Here is a 20534-nt window from a genome sequence, read left to right on the forward strand (position 1 = left end):
CATCTTCTCAGTTGGTTGCTTGGTTGCTTTTCTGATGCCCAGCACCTGATGTTTTGCTGTTTCTAAGAAGCACCGATGATGTGGTTTTACTTTGCCTTATGTGTAAATGCACATCTACCCTCAGTGTCCAGAACCTATGTAGCCTTCCACTTGACTCCTTAAGTTCTCTCCTGAAAACCTCTTCCCTAAAACACCTGGTGAACTAGTAGTTTAGAGCTGAAAAATTTAGAGGTGCTGTCATGGGCACCCTTCCAGTGCCTGCGGAAGTAGTTTCCCCAGCAAGCTCTCTAGGGAAGAGGCTTGCTGGGGAAGCAGAGCCTTCCTTCACTAGCTTTAGAAATAAGCAACCCACGGAACAGAAAGGAAGAGAAAGCCATCCACCCAGCTTTATCTGAGCCTGGTAACAGAGAGCGGAGTGTGAGGGAGAACAAGAGGGAGATGTAGTTAATTACCCTTCCAAGCAAAGGTAAACGCTGGAGATGGCGAGACCCATTTACAGGAGGGAATAGACCCATCATTGAGACTAGAGAAAGGGAGGATTGTTCAGGGCCAGGAAAGCAGCTCGATGTTCAGATTCCATTCCCTTTCTGGAGCTCTGGAGGGAGAAAGGTCATGACTTGGGCTGGGAAGGTACACTTAGCAGACTGGGAGGGGGCTGCTATCTTAGGTCTAGTTCTGGGCTTGCAACCTGCCCCACCCCAAGGGAATGGACTTCAATCCTTTCTGGAAGCTGGTATGGGCTGGCAGAGGAAGGGGTACCCTGGGAGAGGCCCCCATTACCATCACAAGGGCTGTCAGACCCCACAATGCAGTGGGGCCCCAAATGCAGGGTAACCCTAACCCTGCAGTGATTGAAATAGATAGAGGGGGAGCTCTGCCACACAATGCCGGTCCTGGCCCCTCTCCTCCTCCTCCTTACACTTCCGCAAGAGCCTTTGTCTTCTGGTCCCTTGGGCTTGGAGGCTCTCTTATTCCCCACAAATGCTGCCCATTAACCTCAGAATGAGGCCTCCAGGGGAAGGCCTGGCCCTTTCTCTTCTTGCTTCATCTCTCAGAGGCTCTTCTGGTTCTCCCCTGCCTGCTAAGCAAAAAAGATGCCCAGCTGTGAAAAAAACATGCCTGGGTTTGAATCAGTCCCACAGGAGCAGCTGGTCCTTCCTGGGCTGGACATTTCCAGCTAGTGCTCAGAGATGGTGGAAGGTGCTCTGGGGTGAGCAGCCTGGAACAGCCCAATGACCACACCAGACCTTTTGCCACTACCCTGTGCCCCAAAGTGCAGAGTCCTCTGGAAGCTCAGTACACATCTTGGTGTGACTGGTGAAAACAAAGCTGTTCTGATCTTTTGGAGTGACCTGGGCTTCTTCCTGAAAAGGGTGAGCATTAGTCTTCAAAATATGCCAGCACTTGGGGAGGCAAAGAGAGAGAGAGTCATGGTTCAGAGCCTCCAGTGTTCACTCACAGGGAAATCTGTCTCTAAAGGGATTTTGTTATCATTTGGAGTATTTTAGTCATGCATCTTTCTTAGACACTGATGAAAGCCACAACTGCTTTCCAAAAGAAAGAAGCAGGGATGGATGAAAACCCATGAAAGCCATGCTATCAGGAGGAGTATATATTTTGGCACAGAACTGAGAGCAGAGGAGGCTCCATGTGGAATGAGGGCAGGCTTCTCTTGAAGACTGGCTTTACTCAGAGCCAGGCAGCTGGTGGTCCTGGTTCCTGCACAGGGGTGTGAGGTGCATACCTCCCACCAGCCTTGTCCTGGGCTTGGCGAGGAAGCCAGGAGACAAGGCAGCTATGGGAACATCTGTGAGATGCTCAGCTGAGAGGCATGCTATAAACTGGAGGGGAGTGATGACAAGGTCTTCAACAGTGCACGGCTATGGCAGGCCAGGCACGGCAACCTCCACAGCTCTCATATTTTACAATACCCCTATAAATTAGGAACCACTCTAACGTCACTAGCGAGCTGGCAAATGAATTGTTCAAGATGATCCACCTAGCAGGCCGCTTCGAAGGAATGGAAGCCCAGGTCTTCTGTCAGCAAAGCCCACAACAGTGTCAGGCTGGTGGCTTGGTGTTCTTTCCAACCTCTTCTGAGGGTAAGCAGGCTGGTCCTGTTGCATGGACATTTCTACTCACCATGGTAGCCAAGTGCCCAAAGGGCCTTCACTGTCTCCCAGCATCTAACAGGCTAGGGACAACTTCAAGCTCCAATGCAGTCTGCACCTCAAGCACTCCTGTTGTGTCCTACAGTTAAATCACAAGGCCTTGCTGATGAGCAACCGCTCTCTCGTGCGTCTTCCTTTCAGACCTTTCTTTACAGGGCCTACTACTCAGCCCCCTTGCTGCCGGGCTAGTTTTGCTCTGGATAATCCTGTATCACTCCTGCTTGGCTGGAGCCTGCCCCCATAGAGTGGGTAAACAGCCCATCCCAGTACCCCACATACACTAGGCACTTCAATGTATGTTTCCTGGTGGCTCTGCCAGCGTCTGTTATGCATCTTAACAACACCTGAGGTCACAATAGGGCCTCTCCATACCAAGTCCTTTCTTGCTCTGCTCCTCAGTCAGCTGAGTGGGACACATTGCCGGCCACTCAATATTTATCACACACCAGAGTCACACTGTGCCAAAGGAATAAAAACAAAAACCTCACAAGAAACATAGTGGTTACTGGAACAGGTATGTAGATTCTCATATTTAATGCCAGTTAAAAGAAGAAGGTATACAGGGGAATGGGATACACATGCTCTTTCCACAGAGGAGCCCCCCTTACGCAGTCGCCTGCAGCAGAGCTGCTTTCCTGGTGAGCACGAGAGGAAAAGGTTTCTTTTAGAGGTACAGATGGATCTCACTGCATTTCTCCCACAAATGTGGAACTGTGCAAAATGAAAAGGCTATTTCCAACACGTCAGTGAGGAGTGACTGAAAGGCAGATGAATAAAGGAAGGGAGGGAGGGGTGGAGGGAGGCGGGTACAGCAAAAGTAGTGTGGAGGAGACCTGCGAAGCCAACCAAGCCTGCACTCAGAGGTCTAAGTAGGAAACTCCTGGCCAGTGCCACCTCTGGGCCTGGGACCTGCTGAGCTAGATGCTGTGGAGCAAATGGACCGTTGGACCTGGTACATGACAGAGTCACTGGGGGACACTGCTTTTACTAACAGTGACTCTGTGGGTTCCCATGTGCAGGCCCTGTTCTTCTCAACCCACACCAGGCTCATCTGGTACTAACCATGGCTCACAAACCAGACTGTCTTCACGGATATGGATCTGGTCGGAAAGTCACATCTCCAGGCAGCAGTGTCTTACCACACTGAGACTCTTCAGGATATGTGTGCCTGCAGGCATCTGAGGTCTACAGGCATGCATACTGTGTTCAAGTCCTCAGGGACTACTTCATCAATTCATAATCATCGTGACATTGTAGGACAGGTCAGAAGTAGCATGCTGCTTCTTGTTAGGGAACAGTGCAGGAAGATGCAGAGACAGGAGGAGACTGTCATGCTCAGACACCCTGAGAATGGATGAAATTCCCATCAGCAGGACTCTGCTGTGGAAGCAAAGTGGTCCTGCTTCTCCTGTTTTCATTCATTCTGTGACAGTTCCTCTGAGGCAGAGGTGGAGTCTAGACACAGGCCAGCAGTCGTTCTACTGCACTGAAATCTCTACACTGCAGGCTGACGAGCACTGGTAAAGGGCCATTCCTTCCTTCTCAGTCAGCAGGACTCCAGGTCAGTGGAATCAATTCTCAGCCTTTTCAACAAATCCAGGGCTTGGAGACATCACTTTGTCTTCTTTCCCACAGGCCTCTGCCTTCCCTCGGCTAACCAAATTTTGGATATGCTTATGAGACTCTCCTTCTGAACCTCTGCACCATTGTGTAGCCCACAGATGAGGCTTGCAGGCATCTTCAGAGCATCTGAGTGGCTTGTTCTTTCGTTATAGTAAGCTGTACCTCTATACAGTGGTCTCCTCCTGTTGGTATTTAAGAAGGTTATGGTAAGGGTGGGGTGTGTTCAAGACAAGACGGGGTAGGCTACAGTGGGCTGGGAGATACAGAAGTACTGCTGTCCCAGAAGGTCCCAGTAGGTGGCAAAGGCAATGAGAGTTTGACCAGTCTTTCTGCTCATCACTGAGGCTGGGAACACTTGTGGCATCTTGGATAGTGTTCTATGATGCAATTATACTCTTACAAGCAGTTAGCCTAACAGCTTCCACAACTGTCTGAGTGCGCAGACACCTCTGACTAATGGCACAGTAAAGCCCTGGCCTTGTCTCAGTAGTCTATCTGGCTGGTCCAGGCTCCAGAGACTAAAGATAGGACTTCAGGAAAGCACTATGAGGCGAGGCCAAGGAACAGCTCAGAAGATGGGAGCCCTGGGCTTGAGCAAGATGAGCTTTGTCTCTATGATGTGACTTAGTTGATGACAGCTGGGCCAGAGGCAACAAACCTCAGCTACAGCTGACCTTGTCTACCTGGTGGTGACAGATCCATACCCAGAAACATCCAGTCCTGGGGAGGCTGTGCCCATCATGTAGAGCTTAGGACATTTGCTTTAGAGATGGTAGCCATAAGGCTGTTGTTAAAATGGAAGTGAACAATCTCAAGAAGTCATCGGGCTTTGCTCAAGGTGAAAGCACCAGGCTGTTTTCAGGCTTCAGGGGTTCAGACCACTTAGATGCTGCTGCAGAAGGCAAGTATGAGACTCTCCTCAGGAACCTTCAAAAGCCACTGTCGATCTATATTATGAACCAAGTGTTATGGTCAGGAAAGAAGGGACAGAGATGAATGGAAAAAAAGATGGGTTCCTTGGGGACCCAAATTGGCTTTCAAGAGACAGAAAAACAACTCACCCAGTAAGGCAACTTGCTTTTCAGCATGGGCCCAAGTGTTTACTCAGCTAACTACCCCTCTCCAGCCACAAGGTCTGGTTAGACTCCACTAATGAAACTGCCACCTATGGCACCAGAGTGAAAGTGTCATCTTGCCACATGCCTCACTCTTATGACCATTAGGTAAGCCAACGAGGCAGATGTATATCCTAAACTGAGGCTGGCTTTGGTATACTACATAGCTATATCTGCCAGGCTCTCCTATGCACTTTAGTGAGCACTCGAGAGCAAACAGGATACATATTTTACTTCTTCATCTCAACTCCCAGCACAGGTACCCACTGAATTTGTGGGGCCCTGGATAAGAGGAAGCTCATCATATTAGCACTGACAGTGTATCCTTCCCAGGATAACACAGAAAGTATGGCAGTCCCCCCACCCACTATGCCCCCCATGTTCTTAATTATTCTTGTGCCTCTCTTACTATAAGGAAAAGTTATATGAATACTGTACAGGGGTTAATAAAAAAATACATATGCTCTCTTTGAGGAAGAATGCACAAATGCAGGGCTGGCCCAGGGGAGATCCTGGACCATGGGCTATGGCAAATGGTCTCTGGGGGCCCAAGGCCAACATTCAGGAGTGGTGGCTGCTGATGAGTCCTCGGAGCTGTTTGGCCACAGTGTCAATCAATTTCTGCTTGTCTCGTTCATTTTTCCGGAACTGTGCAAACATGTTATTCTTGCGGCTAGTATCTTTCATCCTAAATAGAGAAGGAGAGAAAGGGGGCAAGATGTTTGAGATAGTACCAGACAAAGAACAAGCAGGGAGTAGGATGGATGGCAATATTCATCTTAACCATTCCCAGAGTAGAAGAGCCCAGCATATTCCCATTGTCTAGCTGCCTACTCATTATGAAGCTGTCTTTCAGGCACCCACTACCTTCCTGACTTCATTTGCCTTTGATAAAGAGCAAGCTTTGGAGGGGCCAGGTCCTTATCCTCATACCTTCCCCATCTGGTCAACCCTTATATCTTCAGATGAGCACCTTTATAAGAGTCTGAGACATGTCACAGCTCTGCTGGCCAGCAGACTCCTTAAATTATCTGGAGTGCACTTATTTCATTATCCTGCTTAAACATAAGAGATGGAATTTGGAAGGTAAGGCAGAAAAATATTGTCTTAAAATGAATTGCGGGAGATCATAAGTCACCAAAGAGCCACTGTGCATCTTTACTCCCTACTCACTCTAACTGATCACTCTTTCATGGCCCTGGAAAAATGAGGAGTTAGTTTCTTCATTAGTTTCAGGAATATGGATGAGAAGTAGTATGATACCATGTGGGCACAGAACTGAGAAAAGCAGGGCATCTTCCCAGTTAATAAAGTTAGGCTTTATGTGAGAGACAGCCTGAACTCTCAATGATTGTGTACAATCTCAAGATTTTTGTTTTGGGTTCTGCTAAAGCTCTACAGATGAAATTACTGGAGTATAAATAATGGATATAGTTCTGTCAAGTGGATGGCCCTAATGAGGAGGCAGGGTTAAAGAAAGTAAGGCCAAACTGACATTACTGCAGTCTCTAGGTCCAGCCAAACCACCAGGACAGAGTCCAGGACTCTCTGTAAAGGACTTCTCTGTAAAGGTTCTGTTATACATGGCATCCAATGCTGATGACCTACTGTGGTCTAGCCTCTGCACCCTGATTCCCAGCCCACAGGTGAGGTGGGCTGGCTGGCGCCTTTGTTCTTGGAATTGAACTGGCTTTTCTGTTCTTAGGGCTACATGGGGAAAGTCCAGAGGGTCTAAATTACTCCCAAGCATACTTCCCAAAGGTCTTTGGCAAATCCTTAGCCTTTTTTCCTCCTCTAAGAGGAGTCTTTTGAAGAGAAACATAGTTGGAGGCCATGAATCAAGACAGAAATTCCAGAAAGGTAATTTGCATCGTGTATAGATGCTACACACCAGGTACAATGTGTGCTCGTCTGTGTTTATATAGCCACTGGAAAGCATAGAGTTCATCAGGGCATTCTGACCATCAAGGAAGCATAGCTGTCTGGCTCTTTGACAGTGACAGTCAAAGCTAACTGTGACTTTTCTCCCCAGTCTAAGCTCAGAGTAATTCTTTCAGGCTAGAGTTTTTCATCCAGCGTGGAGCTCCTGCCCACATGTGGAAGCCTGCTCTAGGCTAGGAGGGAGAGCAGATGACTTGACTGGGTTGGAAAGAAAGCTTTCCTCAATGCCTTTAAGGCACTGGTGAGCAGAGTTTGCTACTTTAAACACTAGCTGCACAATTCTGTTTGTGAATCTGGCAGTTTTAGATTATTCTGAAGGACTCCTTTCCTTTTGTTGGATAAGCTATAAATCCAGACAACACAAAACTAACAGGAAAGAGGAAACAGAGAAGACCTTTCTATATTTGCAGGACATTTGGCTTGACTGATGTTATAATTTCCTGTGGTAATGAAGAAATAGATAGCGAGAAATGGCCTGTAGCTCAAGAGGAGGACCCTGTACTGTATAGGAGAAAGAGAAGAGTCAAGAGGCAAGAAATTTTTGGTCATTGAAGCCTTTGGTTGGAATCTTGTCCTCAGGTGTCCTGAAAGCTCACAGTGGCAATGACAGCTTGTGCCCACTTGGGAAAGAACAAAACTAAGTGAACTCTTCCTTCTCTGATCCTTCTTCAAGTCTCAGATTCTCTTTTCCTCTAGCTGAGTCACCTTTCAGTGACACACGGACTTTCCAATTTTTTTTTTTCTTTTTAAGATAGTACAGGCGATGATCTGGGTTTTTCTGTCTTGCCTCACTAGGAAGAACCAGATTTGGAAAGAGAATCTGGTAGGCTTGGCTAAGCAGTTGCCTCTGGGGAAGCTGGAACAGGTCAGAGGAGAGGAGGAATTCCTCTGAGGTTGGGAGATGCAGATATTTTGGTGACTTGGGGGAGCCCTTGCATTTCGATGTTGGAAATAAAGATGTCAGGTTCACTGATGGCTAGGGCGCAGCATGCTAGGCCAGAATGAAGATATCACCAATGGCCATACCTAAAGAAGAGTAAAGGATCTCAAGTGCCTGAGTACCAGATCAAACATCAGACTATCTCCCCATTTCCACTGTGCAATGAGAACGTTGGACCTGGCTTGCCTCTGATAAGGAATCATCATGGGAGATGTGGGTTCTAGATCCTAAAGTCATAGGCCTTTGTCCCCAAGAGTTGCTATTTGCTTAGGAGCTCTTCTGTCAGGGCTGAACTGCAGGCCCTGAGTCAGTAAGAGTACAAAGCATGTCAGAAAGCTGGATGGGAGAGATGCTTTCCTTAGTGCTGATGGGAAAAGTTCCTGCCATCATTCCCACCCCAAAATGAACTAGTAAACCAAAGGTCTGTAAGGCACAAAGAAAGAGGAAGTGCCTAGCTGGATGGCACCAGGCTGGTTTAGAAGATTAGTTTGTCAGGATGGAGACCACTGATAGGACCAACATTTTAGTTTAGTTATTGATATCATTGAGAAAACTGGAAGGACTTGCCTCAAAGTGATGGAAAAGTCTCGAGTGAACAATATACTTACTCTCTAGATATCCTAGAGAAAAAAGTCATTGGAAAAGAGAACCATGGGAGAAAGTTAACATAAAACCATCAATTCCCAGCATATCTCTTGGCTTCAAACAAAGAGTCCCAAATACTATTCTTGTCTATTCTCTGCTTTCTGCTTACATCTGGCATGTTCTCCAACACCCCCTACCCCAATAAGAAAGACACACCTTGATTTCTGTTTTTGTCTAAAGCTCTACTTTGACCTCTTGGACTTTAGCCTTTGCCTTTCTAGGGCTGGAGCAGGCTTGGCTGCCCATCCATGTGGACTTTCTACACTGCCTTGATGCACTTGATGCAAGTACTCTTGTAACTAGTCAAGTCCTCAGTAGGTTGGCAAAACCCAGAGCCAGGTTACAATGCATACCACTGGCACCTGTGTGTCACAATGGCTAGCTTTGAGATGTTGGGTGTTAGATAACTCAGTTCAGTGAAACCACATTTCTGAGGAGGTCTGCTCTACAGATTATTAAACCCCAAGGACTAGGACATGCTCCTTTGCTTACCAGACTGGCCTGAACCAAAACTATGTCATCTTACTATCTTCCCTTGTCTTCTTTAGGTAAAGACACTTAGTCTAATCAGGCTACTAGGCAATGCAGAATCCCATTCTGATTTGTACTTATGGCTTGCTAGAACTAAGAATTACAAATGGACTACCAAGTACAATGGTCAACATGGCTGGCAGCACCTGAGGTAACTTCAAGAAAAAGTATGTTTTTCAAGGCACTGGAAACAGGAAAATGGCCTTATATACTAACTACCCTTTACCCTTTCCCCCACTTCTCCATATAGAGCCCAGGGCTGTGTACTCACTTCTCAAGCAGGGTCAGAGCAGTCACAGGGTTCACTCGGAGGTACTTGCAGTTGGGTTGTCCATAGTCAGCAAGGTATGTGGACCAATCCCACTGAATGAAGAGGTCCAATAGCTGAAAAATACCCCAATCCCCATACCAAGGGTTAACCAGACAAAGGAAACCAGGACCTCAGAAATCCTAAATTTTTTTTACTACCAGTTGACTCTTGAAACACAGAAATAACATGTAATAAAAGCAAATACAGCTGCAGACCACACTAGAAATAGGAAAATAACCAAGTAAATGTCAGATGATAGAGAAATTTCCACCATAAGGACAAGTCCATCACTGAGACTCCATACTAGCAGTGAGCCTTAGAGACCAGCCTATGGAAAAACTATTTTGGGCTGATCTCACATATAGGACCCATAGCAATCACCCACTTATTCATTTGAGAAATGCCTATCATGAGCTTTCTGCATACCAAATCAGCTTGAGGCACTCAGAATTCAACAATGAACAAATTAAATGGGTACAGCCCAAAGCCACAATGCAATTTCAACCTCAGTTGGTCAGTACTGGTGCTCCCCATACTCTCAGAGGCCAGAAGAGGGCATTGGATCTCCTAGGACTGGAGTTACAGATGGTTGTAAGTCACCATGTGTGTGCTTGGAATCAAACCTGAGTCCTCTGCAAGAGCAGCCAGTGTTCTTAATCTCTGAGTCATCTCTCCAACACCTGGTTAATATTTATCTATTTAGCAATCAAAATGGTTTAAATATGAATGTAATTCATAAGAACAGTAACAACAACTAAAGTAGTACATTTTTTTCATCAATAAAAATAGGCCAGTTGCTAGAAGGTCTCATTCTATGAAGACACCATTTTCAAGTCTTAGTAAAAGGAGCCTGTGGAATCCACCATCTGTGTATTCTACTTTATGCCCTCAACAACCTTATGAAAAGCAGTCCCTATACAACAGATTGCCATTTGCAGAGTGCAATACTGAAGTGACAGAACTGAGATTGATCACTACAATCACATTCCTGTGTATTAAATTGTTACTTAATTATTTATATAGCTCATTGGTCCAATAGCATAAAAAGAGAGAACAGCATCTTAAAATTTATTTCATTCTATGTTCAGAGATAAAAGGGTTAACCATTCTTCATTTTTTGTAGGCAAGTCCTTGTTTAGAGTCTGATGGCAATCACACACTGGTAGTTTTCAAAGCTACTGTATGAAGAGGATGCTGAAGGCCACCTCTATACAGTATATGGTAACATAATGACTCTTGCATTCACCAATTCAGGCACACTCCCAAAATATTCCCAATAGGCCAGTTTTATTTCTGTCCAGAAGGCTGGGTGCCAAAGATCAGATATAAGAATATATATATATATATATATATATATATATATATATATATATATATGCAGCAAGATTACAGTCAATAGACTCTGAAAATTGAAAATGGCAGACATAGTGAAGCTGATGCTGCTTCAGCCACATTACCCTTCAGGGCTGGGGTGCCCTGGGTAAAATTTAAATGGACAGAAATACACTGCTCTTGATTAAATACTTTTCCTTATATAGAACATCTAGGGAAGACACTTTTCTGATCCACTTTAGGTAAAGACACTTTGTCTAATTAGGCTACAAGGCAATACAGAATCCCATTCTGATTTGTACTTATGGCTTGCTGGAACTAAGAATTATGAATGGACTACCAAGTCCAATGGTCAATATTGTTTACAAACTTAGGCTATCCCACCACCTTCCTTCCTTCTGCACTGATCCCTAATCCAGCTTTCATTCTGCTATTAGGACAAGGTCCTCTTTCTCTCCTGCGTGCATTTCCTACTGGTATGGACTCTGGGATTTCCACTTTTTTATTATTACTTAATTTATTTATTTCACATCCCAACCATAGCCTCCCTCCCCTCTTCACCTCTCCCTCCCTCCCTACTCATCCCCCTCCACCAAACCCCCAGTTTGCCCTTCCTCCATAATTGTTCAGAAAGGGGCAGGCCTCCCATGGGCTTCAGCAAAGCATGGCATATCAAGGTGCCCTAAGACCAAGCAGCCCGCCCCCCACATCCTGTATTCAGGCTGGGCAAGGCAGTCCAGCATGAGGAATGGGTTCCCAAGAGTCAGTCAAAGCACCTGGGATAGCCCTTGCTCCCATTGCCAGGAGTACATACAGACCAAACTATTCAACTGTCACGTATATTCAGAGGGCCTAGGTTGGTCCGATTCAGGCTCCCTGGTTGTTGATTCAGACTCTGTGGGTTCCCATGCGCCAGGCTAGTGGTTTCTGTAGGTTTTCCTGTGATGTTCCTGACCCTCCTCCCTCTCCTCAGCAGGACTCCCCAAAGGTGACTCAATGTTTGCCCATGAGTCTCTGAATCTGCCTCCATGAGTCACTGGATAAAGGCTCTCTGCTGACAACCAGGGTAGTCACCAATAGGATCCCCACTTTTAATGGCTTATTCTTATATATACTGTTTTGGGACTCAGACTGTCCTAGCATTGGCAAACAGGAGTCCTTGCAAATTAGGCATGTGTTCCTGTGCTATGACCCATAATTTCTGGAGCACTTCAGTCAAAGGTTTCTGGTACAACAGGAGTTGTATTAAACCAGCTCAGTGCGGCAATTAGCTGTTACTTTTTAAAAACAATATTCTTTTAAGGGGAATGATACAAAAAAAGGGATTTTGGGGCCAGGTGTGCTCCCTGCTACTGGAATACCTCTGTTCCCTGCTATTGGGGAGACAACTTATGGGGTCTAAATTCTTTAACACACGACCTACTACTATGTAATATGCAGGTTAAAAATATGCATCTCTTAAAAACCCTGGCATCCACAAACAGTTCAACCCTCTCACAGGTTCTCTTTTGTTTTCCAGGTAAAAACTCTGGCGTTCAACATCTTTATTTAATTTGATCAACCTTACATATATCTGAAATGGACTCAGGACTGTTTGTATATACCACTAAAATAACAACCAACAAACCAAACAAGGGGAATGAAGATGGAGCTCAGGATTTGTTTGCGATTCTTCCTCCTACCATCAAACACCGCAGTCATAATAATACGGATAATTCCCCTTCCTGTTTAACTCAATGCAACTGGTTCAGTTTTGTTTTTGCTTGTTTTTAAAATTATGTTCTTCCCTCCCCTATCCTTGTTTGTTTCTAAATCTTCACTGATTCTGTTTCTGAATTAGGGGCTCCCCTGAAGCTAGGATAAACATCTTTTTTGTTGTTGTTTTGTTTTGTTTTTCAATACAGGGATTTCTCTGTGTAGCTCTGGCTGTCCGGGAACTCACTATGTAGACCAGGCTGGCCTTGAACTAGACCAAACTTCTTAAAGACTTTATTTACTTAATTTTTATTTATTTATTTATTTATTTATTTATTTATTTATTTTTGATTTGTAGCTAAGAGAGACTGGAAAAATCCAAAGGACTCAAAGGCAAAACCCTTTTTCCAAGCTTAGCTATGTAAGCAAAGAACAGACAGGTTCTAACAGGACAAATGCAAAATTTCAGGGAAGACCTTTAGGGTGAGACAGCATAAAAATGGGCCAAACTTATAAATCGTGTTTCTCCAAACCAACTTGCCAGGTAGACCAAGACTAGGGTCTTTTCAGGTGGCAACAGGGAAATAACTATCTGAGGACAAAGGAAGATCAAACTGAAGAGATTCATCCATGCTAGGAAGGCACCCAGTTTTGGATATGTGACTTTGGAGTTCTAAGGGAAGGTACTGATAAGCAGAGGATTCTGATCACGTCTGCATCAGCTCCACTGGGTAGTATTGATACAACCTCACATTGTCAAAACTTTCTCTTTCTAGCATGGTGCAAAGATTCCACAGAGAACAAAGAATGGCAGGAGCAAAGGTAGGTACACACAGCAATGGACACTTTGACAGAAGCCACATCCTGCTTCCCATAGACTTAATTTGTTGACAAGTTTTCTCTTGAACAGGCCCACTGATTCTTATAGAAATTGCTCTGAAAGCAGGAATGTCCTTGAGATGAAAGGAAAACTTGACTTTATACCTTATATACATTCAAATGAATTCTTCATGCTAAACAGGATAGAGTAAAAGATAATTATGGTAGCATGTCTGAGATACCTATATAATCCCACAACATTCTAAATATGCTGTCTTCTGTAAGTACAGTCTCCTTACACAGGGAACGGGAACATCAGAACACTAGGCAGGCATCCCTTGCTCTTTGACAGTCTGACAGGATAACACTCATTACATCATTAAAGCAGTTTTCATAATGTACAACCTGCAGGTACTTTTTAGTAGGCAGTATGGCATAACAAGAACAAATGCAGGCTCAGGGTTCCCCAACTGAGAGTGTGATCACAGATAAAGCTTCTATCAACAGCTGAAGGCATGCCAAGAGAAAGACTGTGGAGAAACTGCTCAGCAGCAGACCCGACCATGACCCATCTGTGTTTATTGCCAGGATTTCCCCTGACCCCATGCCCTTAGCCATGCAATTCAAACAACAGCTTTGGTTTGCCTCCTCCATGACCTCAGAAATGTTTCCTGATACAGACATCTGGACAAACGTCAGAAAAGGAACGAAGAACTTTAACAAACAGTACCAACAATGTAGCAAGCACTCCTGGGAATCACATAGAGAAGATAGTGAAATGCCATGTCCAGTCTTGAACTGAGGTTGGTAAATGAGCAGATTTAGAGTGATGGACACCAAGACACTTTAAGAGGATGATGCAGTTCACAAGAAAAGCTTATAGACCCAGGCCAGGCAGGTGGGGACTGGCAGGGGTGGGGTGGGGGTGCTGGACAAGGAAGCTGACGAGGTATACTCTGGGGGAATACTTTGGATATAAGTAGGAGAAAGGAAGCAAGGGACAAAGGGTCTTGAGTTGCTAAGTTAAGGGTATTGAGTTTCAGCTGGAAGCCTCCCTACTTGTTTTATCAAGAATGCTCCCAGATATTTTCTAGGGCAGAAGATAGAAAACTGTAACCACCACCTATTTTTTTAAAAAAAAGTTTTATTGGAACAGAGCTGTGTTCACTGGATAACATATGTACGGCTGCTTTTATGTAGCTTTAGTTGAGGCCAGTAGCTATGACAAACACCACCACATGCCAGAAAAGCCTAAAGCTGTACTCTTCGACTTTTCAGGGAAGTCGAGCTTTAGATCTGGGTCAAGAAGGGCAGTGTGTGTGTGTGTGTGTGTGTGTGTGTGTGTGTGTGTGAGAGAGAGAGAGAGAGAGAGAGAGACAGAGACAGAGACAGAGAGATAGAGTATGTACGCGCGCGTGTGTGAAGATGTATCTCTCATATCTTTTAAATTAAAGAAAGGAAAGCAAGAAGGCAAAGTACTCAATCATAAGGCAGTGGTAAGAACTTCATTACTGTGACAACTGGCACCAGAACTCCTTTAGGAGAGAGAAGTGTTCAGTGAGATTTTCTGCTTGAGTGAGCTCCTCAAGATATAGAGGCATCTGCAGATAAAGGAGGAGAAATTTGTGCTTCTGGTTAAGAGGCAGACCTGGAAGAAATGCAATTTAACTAGTGTGTGAGAAGGGCTAATAAGAAAATCTCTAATGGTTTTAGGGCCTGGACAACTCTGGAGACCAGGATACCGAGTAAGGAGTTTTTTTTCAAAGCTGTTGCTGTCTAGTTTAGAAAAATCTCTGGTTCCAGATACTTAAGAAAGGCTGGCTCCTCCCTCTCCCCTGCCTCTCTTTGTGTGTCTCAAAGCAAAACTAGATAGCTGCAAGCTTACTACACAAGCAGAAGCCCAGGAGGCACAGAGATGGACAATACACAAGGGCTCACAGCAATCCAAAGGAGGCCTCTGGATTTTCCACAGGTGATAAAACTGGGACTGGAGAAGTCTCCTGGGCTCTCTGGATCTCTACCCAAACCTTGCAACAATGGCTATGCTGTAAGCTCAGTCCTGGGGCTTCCAGGAGCGTCTGGTATCCTCTTTTCCTCTGAAGGGAAAAAGGGAAGGGAAGAAGTGAGCTTTGGGTGTGTGGTTGGTTCTTTGCTGTTCTTGTAATCCTACTACTTGGATGCAGACATCATGAAGCTCTGTTTCAGTGGACAACTGGGCAACAGCAGTTTCTTCTTAAAGAAAATATTACCTTTAGAAACATTTATTTGCCTCAATAATACATGTTTCTAGACTGCCTATTTAAGCCTTTCACTCCTACAGTTATATTCGCAGAGTAAGGAAAAGATAGGTAGGCTGACTTACCACAGTCATCTCCACCTGGGGCCTGCAAGAGTCTCCGGAATGGGGACACAGTACCAAACACTTTCCAATGATGTTGTCCTGTGGTCACCTCTTACCAACAACAGCATCTTGCTAAGGGGACAAAGGCAGAGCCTTGATGGGTGCTGACTGAGCTGCCCTTTTAGGGGTGGGGAGATAGCAGGTGAGAAGTTTGGGTGGAAGTGCTGCCATAGATGTAGTAGGAGAAGGTGACAATTGCCTTGAACTGGTTTTTTTCTTCCAGTATAGTATTGTTTGGGTTAGGGACTATATTACTGATTTGTTAAATGAACTATCACACATTCCCAGGTCAAATTAACTGAGTTTAAGAGCATCTCTGCAAAGAGACCATAGATGGAAGGTAATATCAAAAATACAAATATAAGCATGCATAAAAATAATGGCAGAACAGCTCTAACCACAGTATAAGTTCTGCATCATTCACTTTATAAAGTAAAATCTGTGACACATCCATCAGCATGATAATCAACCCTTATGATTAAAATTATCAGAAAAGATACTTGAAATATGATTCATATACAGAGCTATGAGTGACTTTTTCTTAGCCTATATACATAATATACATTTTGAAATATGAATTGGTTAGTATGTGTATGCAAACATAGGCATAAACACATACACATGCACACCTCTAAAGGGGAGGATAAAGTTCCATGTCAAACTGCAGTGGGGAGAAAGGTGTGGATTGGAATATCTTTTTGTATCTATTCATATCTAATTATAGTTGATTAATAAACTGTTATAAACATTAATATATATTACAGGTGAATCTTCAAATTTTATTTTACCAATAGTGGTGCTCAATGAAAAGTTTGGAGGAACTGGCTAGACTATGTAAGGAAAACTATCATAACCAAGTGTGTAGGAGCACACCTGCAATTCCAACACTTTAAAGGCTGAGGAAGGGTGATCATGGGTTCAAGTCTAGTATGGACGACACTGTGAGTTGGAAGGTCAGGCTGGGTTACACAACATGATCCTTTCTCAAGAAACAAAAAAGCTATAAAACTATCACAAAGTTATAATGAATGGCTTTGGTTCTTGTGGTGGTTTGAATGAAAATGGATCCCATAGGCCCATAAAGAGTGGCACTATTAGGAGGTGTGGCCTTGTTGGAGGAAGCGTGTCACTGTGGGGTTGGGGGATGGGGGGCTGGGGGTAGAGGGGTGGGCTTTGAGGTTTCAGAAGCTCAAGCCAAACCTAGTGGCTCACTTTTTCTTCCTGTTGCCTGCTGATCCAGATGTAAAACTCTTGGTTTCTTCTCCAGTACCTCGTCTGCCTGTGTGCTGCCTTGCTTCTGGATATGATGACAATGGACTTAACTGTAAGCCAGTCCCAATTAATGTTTTCCTTTATAAGAGTTGCTGTGATCATGTTGTCTCTTCACATCAATAAAACTTTAACTAAAACAGTCTTTCTCTTAGATATGTAAATGAAAACACAATCGTAGACCTTCTACAGGTCATAATTACAAATCACAGTCTGTAGGAAGTTAAGGCCTACCAGGCTGAGAGGAGCCAACCTGGACTCCGCCTGGTGATGTCAGAGGTCCTGATCATGCCTAGCCAATGAGGGGCAACCATGCAATTAGCATTAACCACGTTAATGGATTGGACCGCCTGAATGCTGGGAGGGCACATAAGTTTTTCCCTGTTATTAAATAAATGAGTCTGCTGTGTGTCTTTTGCATGACTCCCAGTATCTGAGACGTTGACACTGCGCCTTCCCCTCCCCACTCCCCAAGGAAGACATTAGGGTCCAGCACCAACAGCCCATGCACTTTCTATAGGTCTAACAAAGCATGCTTAACACTATAAGATGGTGAAGCAGGGAATGCTCTTATACCCTGGCTGAGCTGAGAATAAGCTGGAGTATCAGTAGCCTAGGAATAGTTGAGTCTGGCAGGAAGGCTTAGTGTTTGCTAACTTCTTCAACCCTTTGTTTACTCATCTGAGTAGGTAGAGGTGAATAAAACTGAACTTGGAATTCCACTGCCAAAATGTGGAAGTGTGGAAATAGTCAATAGATTGATTAAAGAACCAGAAGCTGCTCTTTGTCTCCACTGTGAAGATTCCAGTTTAATAAAAAATCTGCCCCTCACACCTGCAGTATACCAGTAGTACTTCCTGGGAAGGCTGGAGTTTTATCTTTACAGAGTTGAGACATTTTTGCTCCTCTTTTCAAAAAATCTCCCTTCTTTTTAATTCTAGTTACTAATTATATTTTAGTGGATCTGTCCAAGTTCACTTTGGAAACAGGTGATGAAACAATTTGCTAAAAATTTCTAACTAGCCCAGCATCTGTCCCTGAGAGTCAAAGGAGAGATCCAGACATAAAGTCTTGTATGCTAAATCCCCCGTGAGGAAAGACAAAAACTCAGAAGATCAATAGCTCCACTCTGTTGATTCAACAGGAAGAAAACAGGGAATTGCAAGCAAACTGACTACCAGAAGCCAAGGAGCAGAAGTAGGAGAAACAGAAACCTGCTAAAGGGAACATCTATCACATGACAGATGCTAGGCTATGTATCTTGTTTACTTATGTTATTTGAGGTCCAGAAAAAGTCAACAGTCTAACAGTATCACTGGCATTTAATAGAAATGAAACCCATGAAGGATTAAACGTAGACTGATGAACTAGGGTGATGGCTCAGCGGGTAAAAAAACTTGCCACATAAATACGAGGGCCTGAGTTTGTATCCTTACCACCTCACATAAAAGCTGGGTATGGTAGCACAATCCCAATATACCTACAGCGAGATAGGAGGCAAAAATGGGAGGATACCTAGAAACTCATGTACTGGATAGGTTGCATGCTGTTTTAGTTAGTTTTATTGCTGTGATAAGACAACATGACTAGGGCAACTTACAGAATAAAGAATTTATTGGGGTTTATAGCTCAGAGTCTGTGACCATCATGATGTGAAGCAATGCGGCAGCAGGCAGACATGGTGCTGGAGCAGAACCTGAGAGCTTACATCCTGATGTAAGCACAAGGCAGAGAAAGAGCAAGCTAACTGGATTTTGACATCTCAAAGCCCAGCTCCAGTGACATACCTCCTCTAACAAGGCCACACCTTTTAATCCTTTCCAAATAGTTCTACTAACTGGGGTCTGAATACTTACCTAAATATAGGAGTCTATGGGGGCAATTTCTGGTTCAAGCCATCATGTGCCTCTGCGTACACACACACACACACACACACACACACACACACACATCACATCACATCACATCACATGCACACATCATTCATGTAACACACACAAAGAGATCTTCTATAAATGGACTCAACTTGGGACAGTATCACTCCCAAAGCCTGTGCTTTCCTCTGGCAGAAGCCAAATGACATCACCTAGAGGGAATTCTCCAGTGTGTACAGCAGCAGTACTTCAGGCTGAGGAGGTACTTGCTTCAGGCTATGGAGAGTGCTGATTCCACATTTGGGGAATGGTAGCAGTTTACTAAGTAAGAAAAACTTTTCAGAGGCATAAACATAGGTCAAGTTGAAATTTTTCAGGCAGGAAGATCTGAAGCAATGAATGTGTGGCCTAGGATGACAGCACAAAGCAAGATAAGAATGGATGAGTACTGTCTCAGATCTAGCTGGAAGGTTTCAAGGGCAAATAGATGTGAGAATGGGACAGCGAAGGCAAAAAGGATGCACACGGCCGGAATTAGAGTCCAGCCTGTGACATGAATGAAGGAGGCAGCTACAGCAAACAGTGGAGTTATGAGTTCTTAATTCACAAAAGGCTTCAAACTCAGATGTTTTAAAGATACTGTGCCAGTCACTTCTTGGGCCAACAGTCTGAAAGTTCCATACAGTTCTCAAATCTCAATGGGAAACAAAGTAGACCAAAGAGGAAACCCTATCCCCAGGTACCCATACACGTGCTATGCTACCTCAGGAGTCCTTGATATGCAAGGCATATCAAGTGTTAAGAACATCACTTGTCTTCCTACCTACCCACTTGCTGGGGTGCTGATCCAGTCCTACAATGGGTAAACAAGGCCCATGTGAAGAGAATCTTGCTTTTAAACTAGTGTTAAAAGACTGTTAGAATACCAGTGTGAATTAAACCAAAGGCTTCAGAACAGACCAAGTGGGCTACTGTCCCAGAACAGTTAATGGAGCTCCCTACATTGCTCCCCATTTCTTCTGGCAGGTTCATTCAGTACAGGACTTCTCAGGCTATGTTCACTTAGGCCATCAGTAGGGAAGAGAAGGATCTACCTGTTTACTGAGATCTTACAAAGTGTTGATGCTGTGGTACCTAGATAATTTTATGAGTCTTTGCACAATTCTATGACAGTTTGCAGTAATCCATTTTATAGATGTCAAAGAGAGTTAAGTGACCTGCCCAAGATTATTAATTTAGTGAACAGAGGGCTCCAGTTTTAATTTAAACGTTTCTAACGCCAAAGTGACATCCTTCTATAATGCAACTTATAATCTGGAAGGAAAATGGTAACAAGGGCTAAAAAGTTCTTCCCTGTCCCATAACTGTTCTAATTCTAGAAAAGTAGACAATGTCTCTGACTTCTTTTACGTCTATCTTTTGCTTCAGATATGGCTAGCATTTAGTGTAACTTATCAGTTAACAACAAAAGAATTAGCTAGTTAGACATATTAGCCATGGAAGTCTGTATTTAAGGCCTGATATGAGCAGGTTTCTAGGATGTGCTAAGAGCTGGATAGACACCTGGCTTGCCCAGTCTCTGCAAGAGCTGGAACTTGAGAGGTGCCAAGAGCAGAACGGATACCCAATGAACCCCCAGAAAGCAATGGAAGTCACTGAGAGAACCACGTGTGGAGAATGCTGCTACAGGAGACAGGGTGCACTCACACTGCAGAACCAAGAATCCTTCCCCAAACTGAAAGACTGCTAAGTATGTCTTAGGAACTGAGGACAACAACACAGCTGTTGTGAGCCACCCCCAGCAGAGACAGAAATGTCAAAGCATACTTCTTGAAGATTCTACTGGGCAACTGACTTAGATGGTTAGA

General features: G+C 44.3%; 1 protein-coding gene, 1 long non-coding RNA gene and 1 pseudogene across 7 annotated transcripts in view; 1 reads left to right on the forward strand and 2 right to left on the reverse strand.

Annotated features, from left to right (window-relative positions):
• The first annotated feature begins 2580 nt into the window (after positions 1–2580).
• LOC125388363 (uncharacterized) lies at positions 2581–12345 on the forward strand. The gene is made up of 3 exons (XR_015002216.2): positions 2581–2685; positions 8984–9117; positions 12128–12345. It is a non-coding gene; the product is annotated as an uncharacterized LOC125388363 (long non-coding RNA).
• Exoc6b (exocyst complex component 6B) overlaps positions 2674–20534 on the reverse strand; it is a 459484-nt gene continuing 441623 nt past the window's right edge. For all 6 annotated transcript variants that reach the window (XM_085690547.2, XM_048416402.3, XM_085690545.2 and 3 more), the window contains 2 exons: positions 9238–9350; positions 2674–5597 (listed from right to left, as the gene is read on the reverse strand). In XM_085690547.2, the coding sequence (XP_085546673.2) occupies positions 5471–5597; positions 9238–9350 (240 nt within the window). In that variant the 3' untranslated portion in view covers positions 2674–5470. The remainder of the gene's footprint in view (positions 5598–9237; positions 9351–20534) is intronic.
• Positions 10452–10702, reverse strand: LOC148121687 (protein kish-A-like; annotated as a pseudogene).

The sequence above is a fragment of the Myodes glareolus genome, chromosome 6, assembly GCF_982192425.1.
Source record: "Myodes glareolus chromosome 6, mMyoGla1.1, whole genome shotgun sequence".
NCBI classification, from domain to species: Eukaryota; Metazoa; Chordata; class Mammalia; order Rodentia; family Cricetidae; genus Myodes; species Myodes glareolus.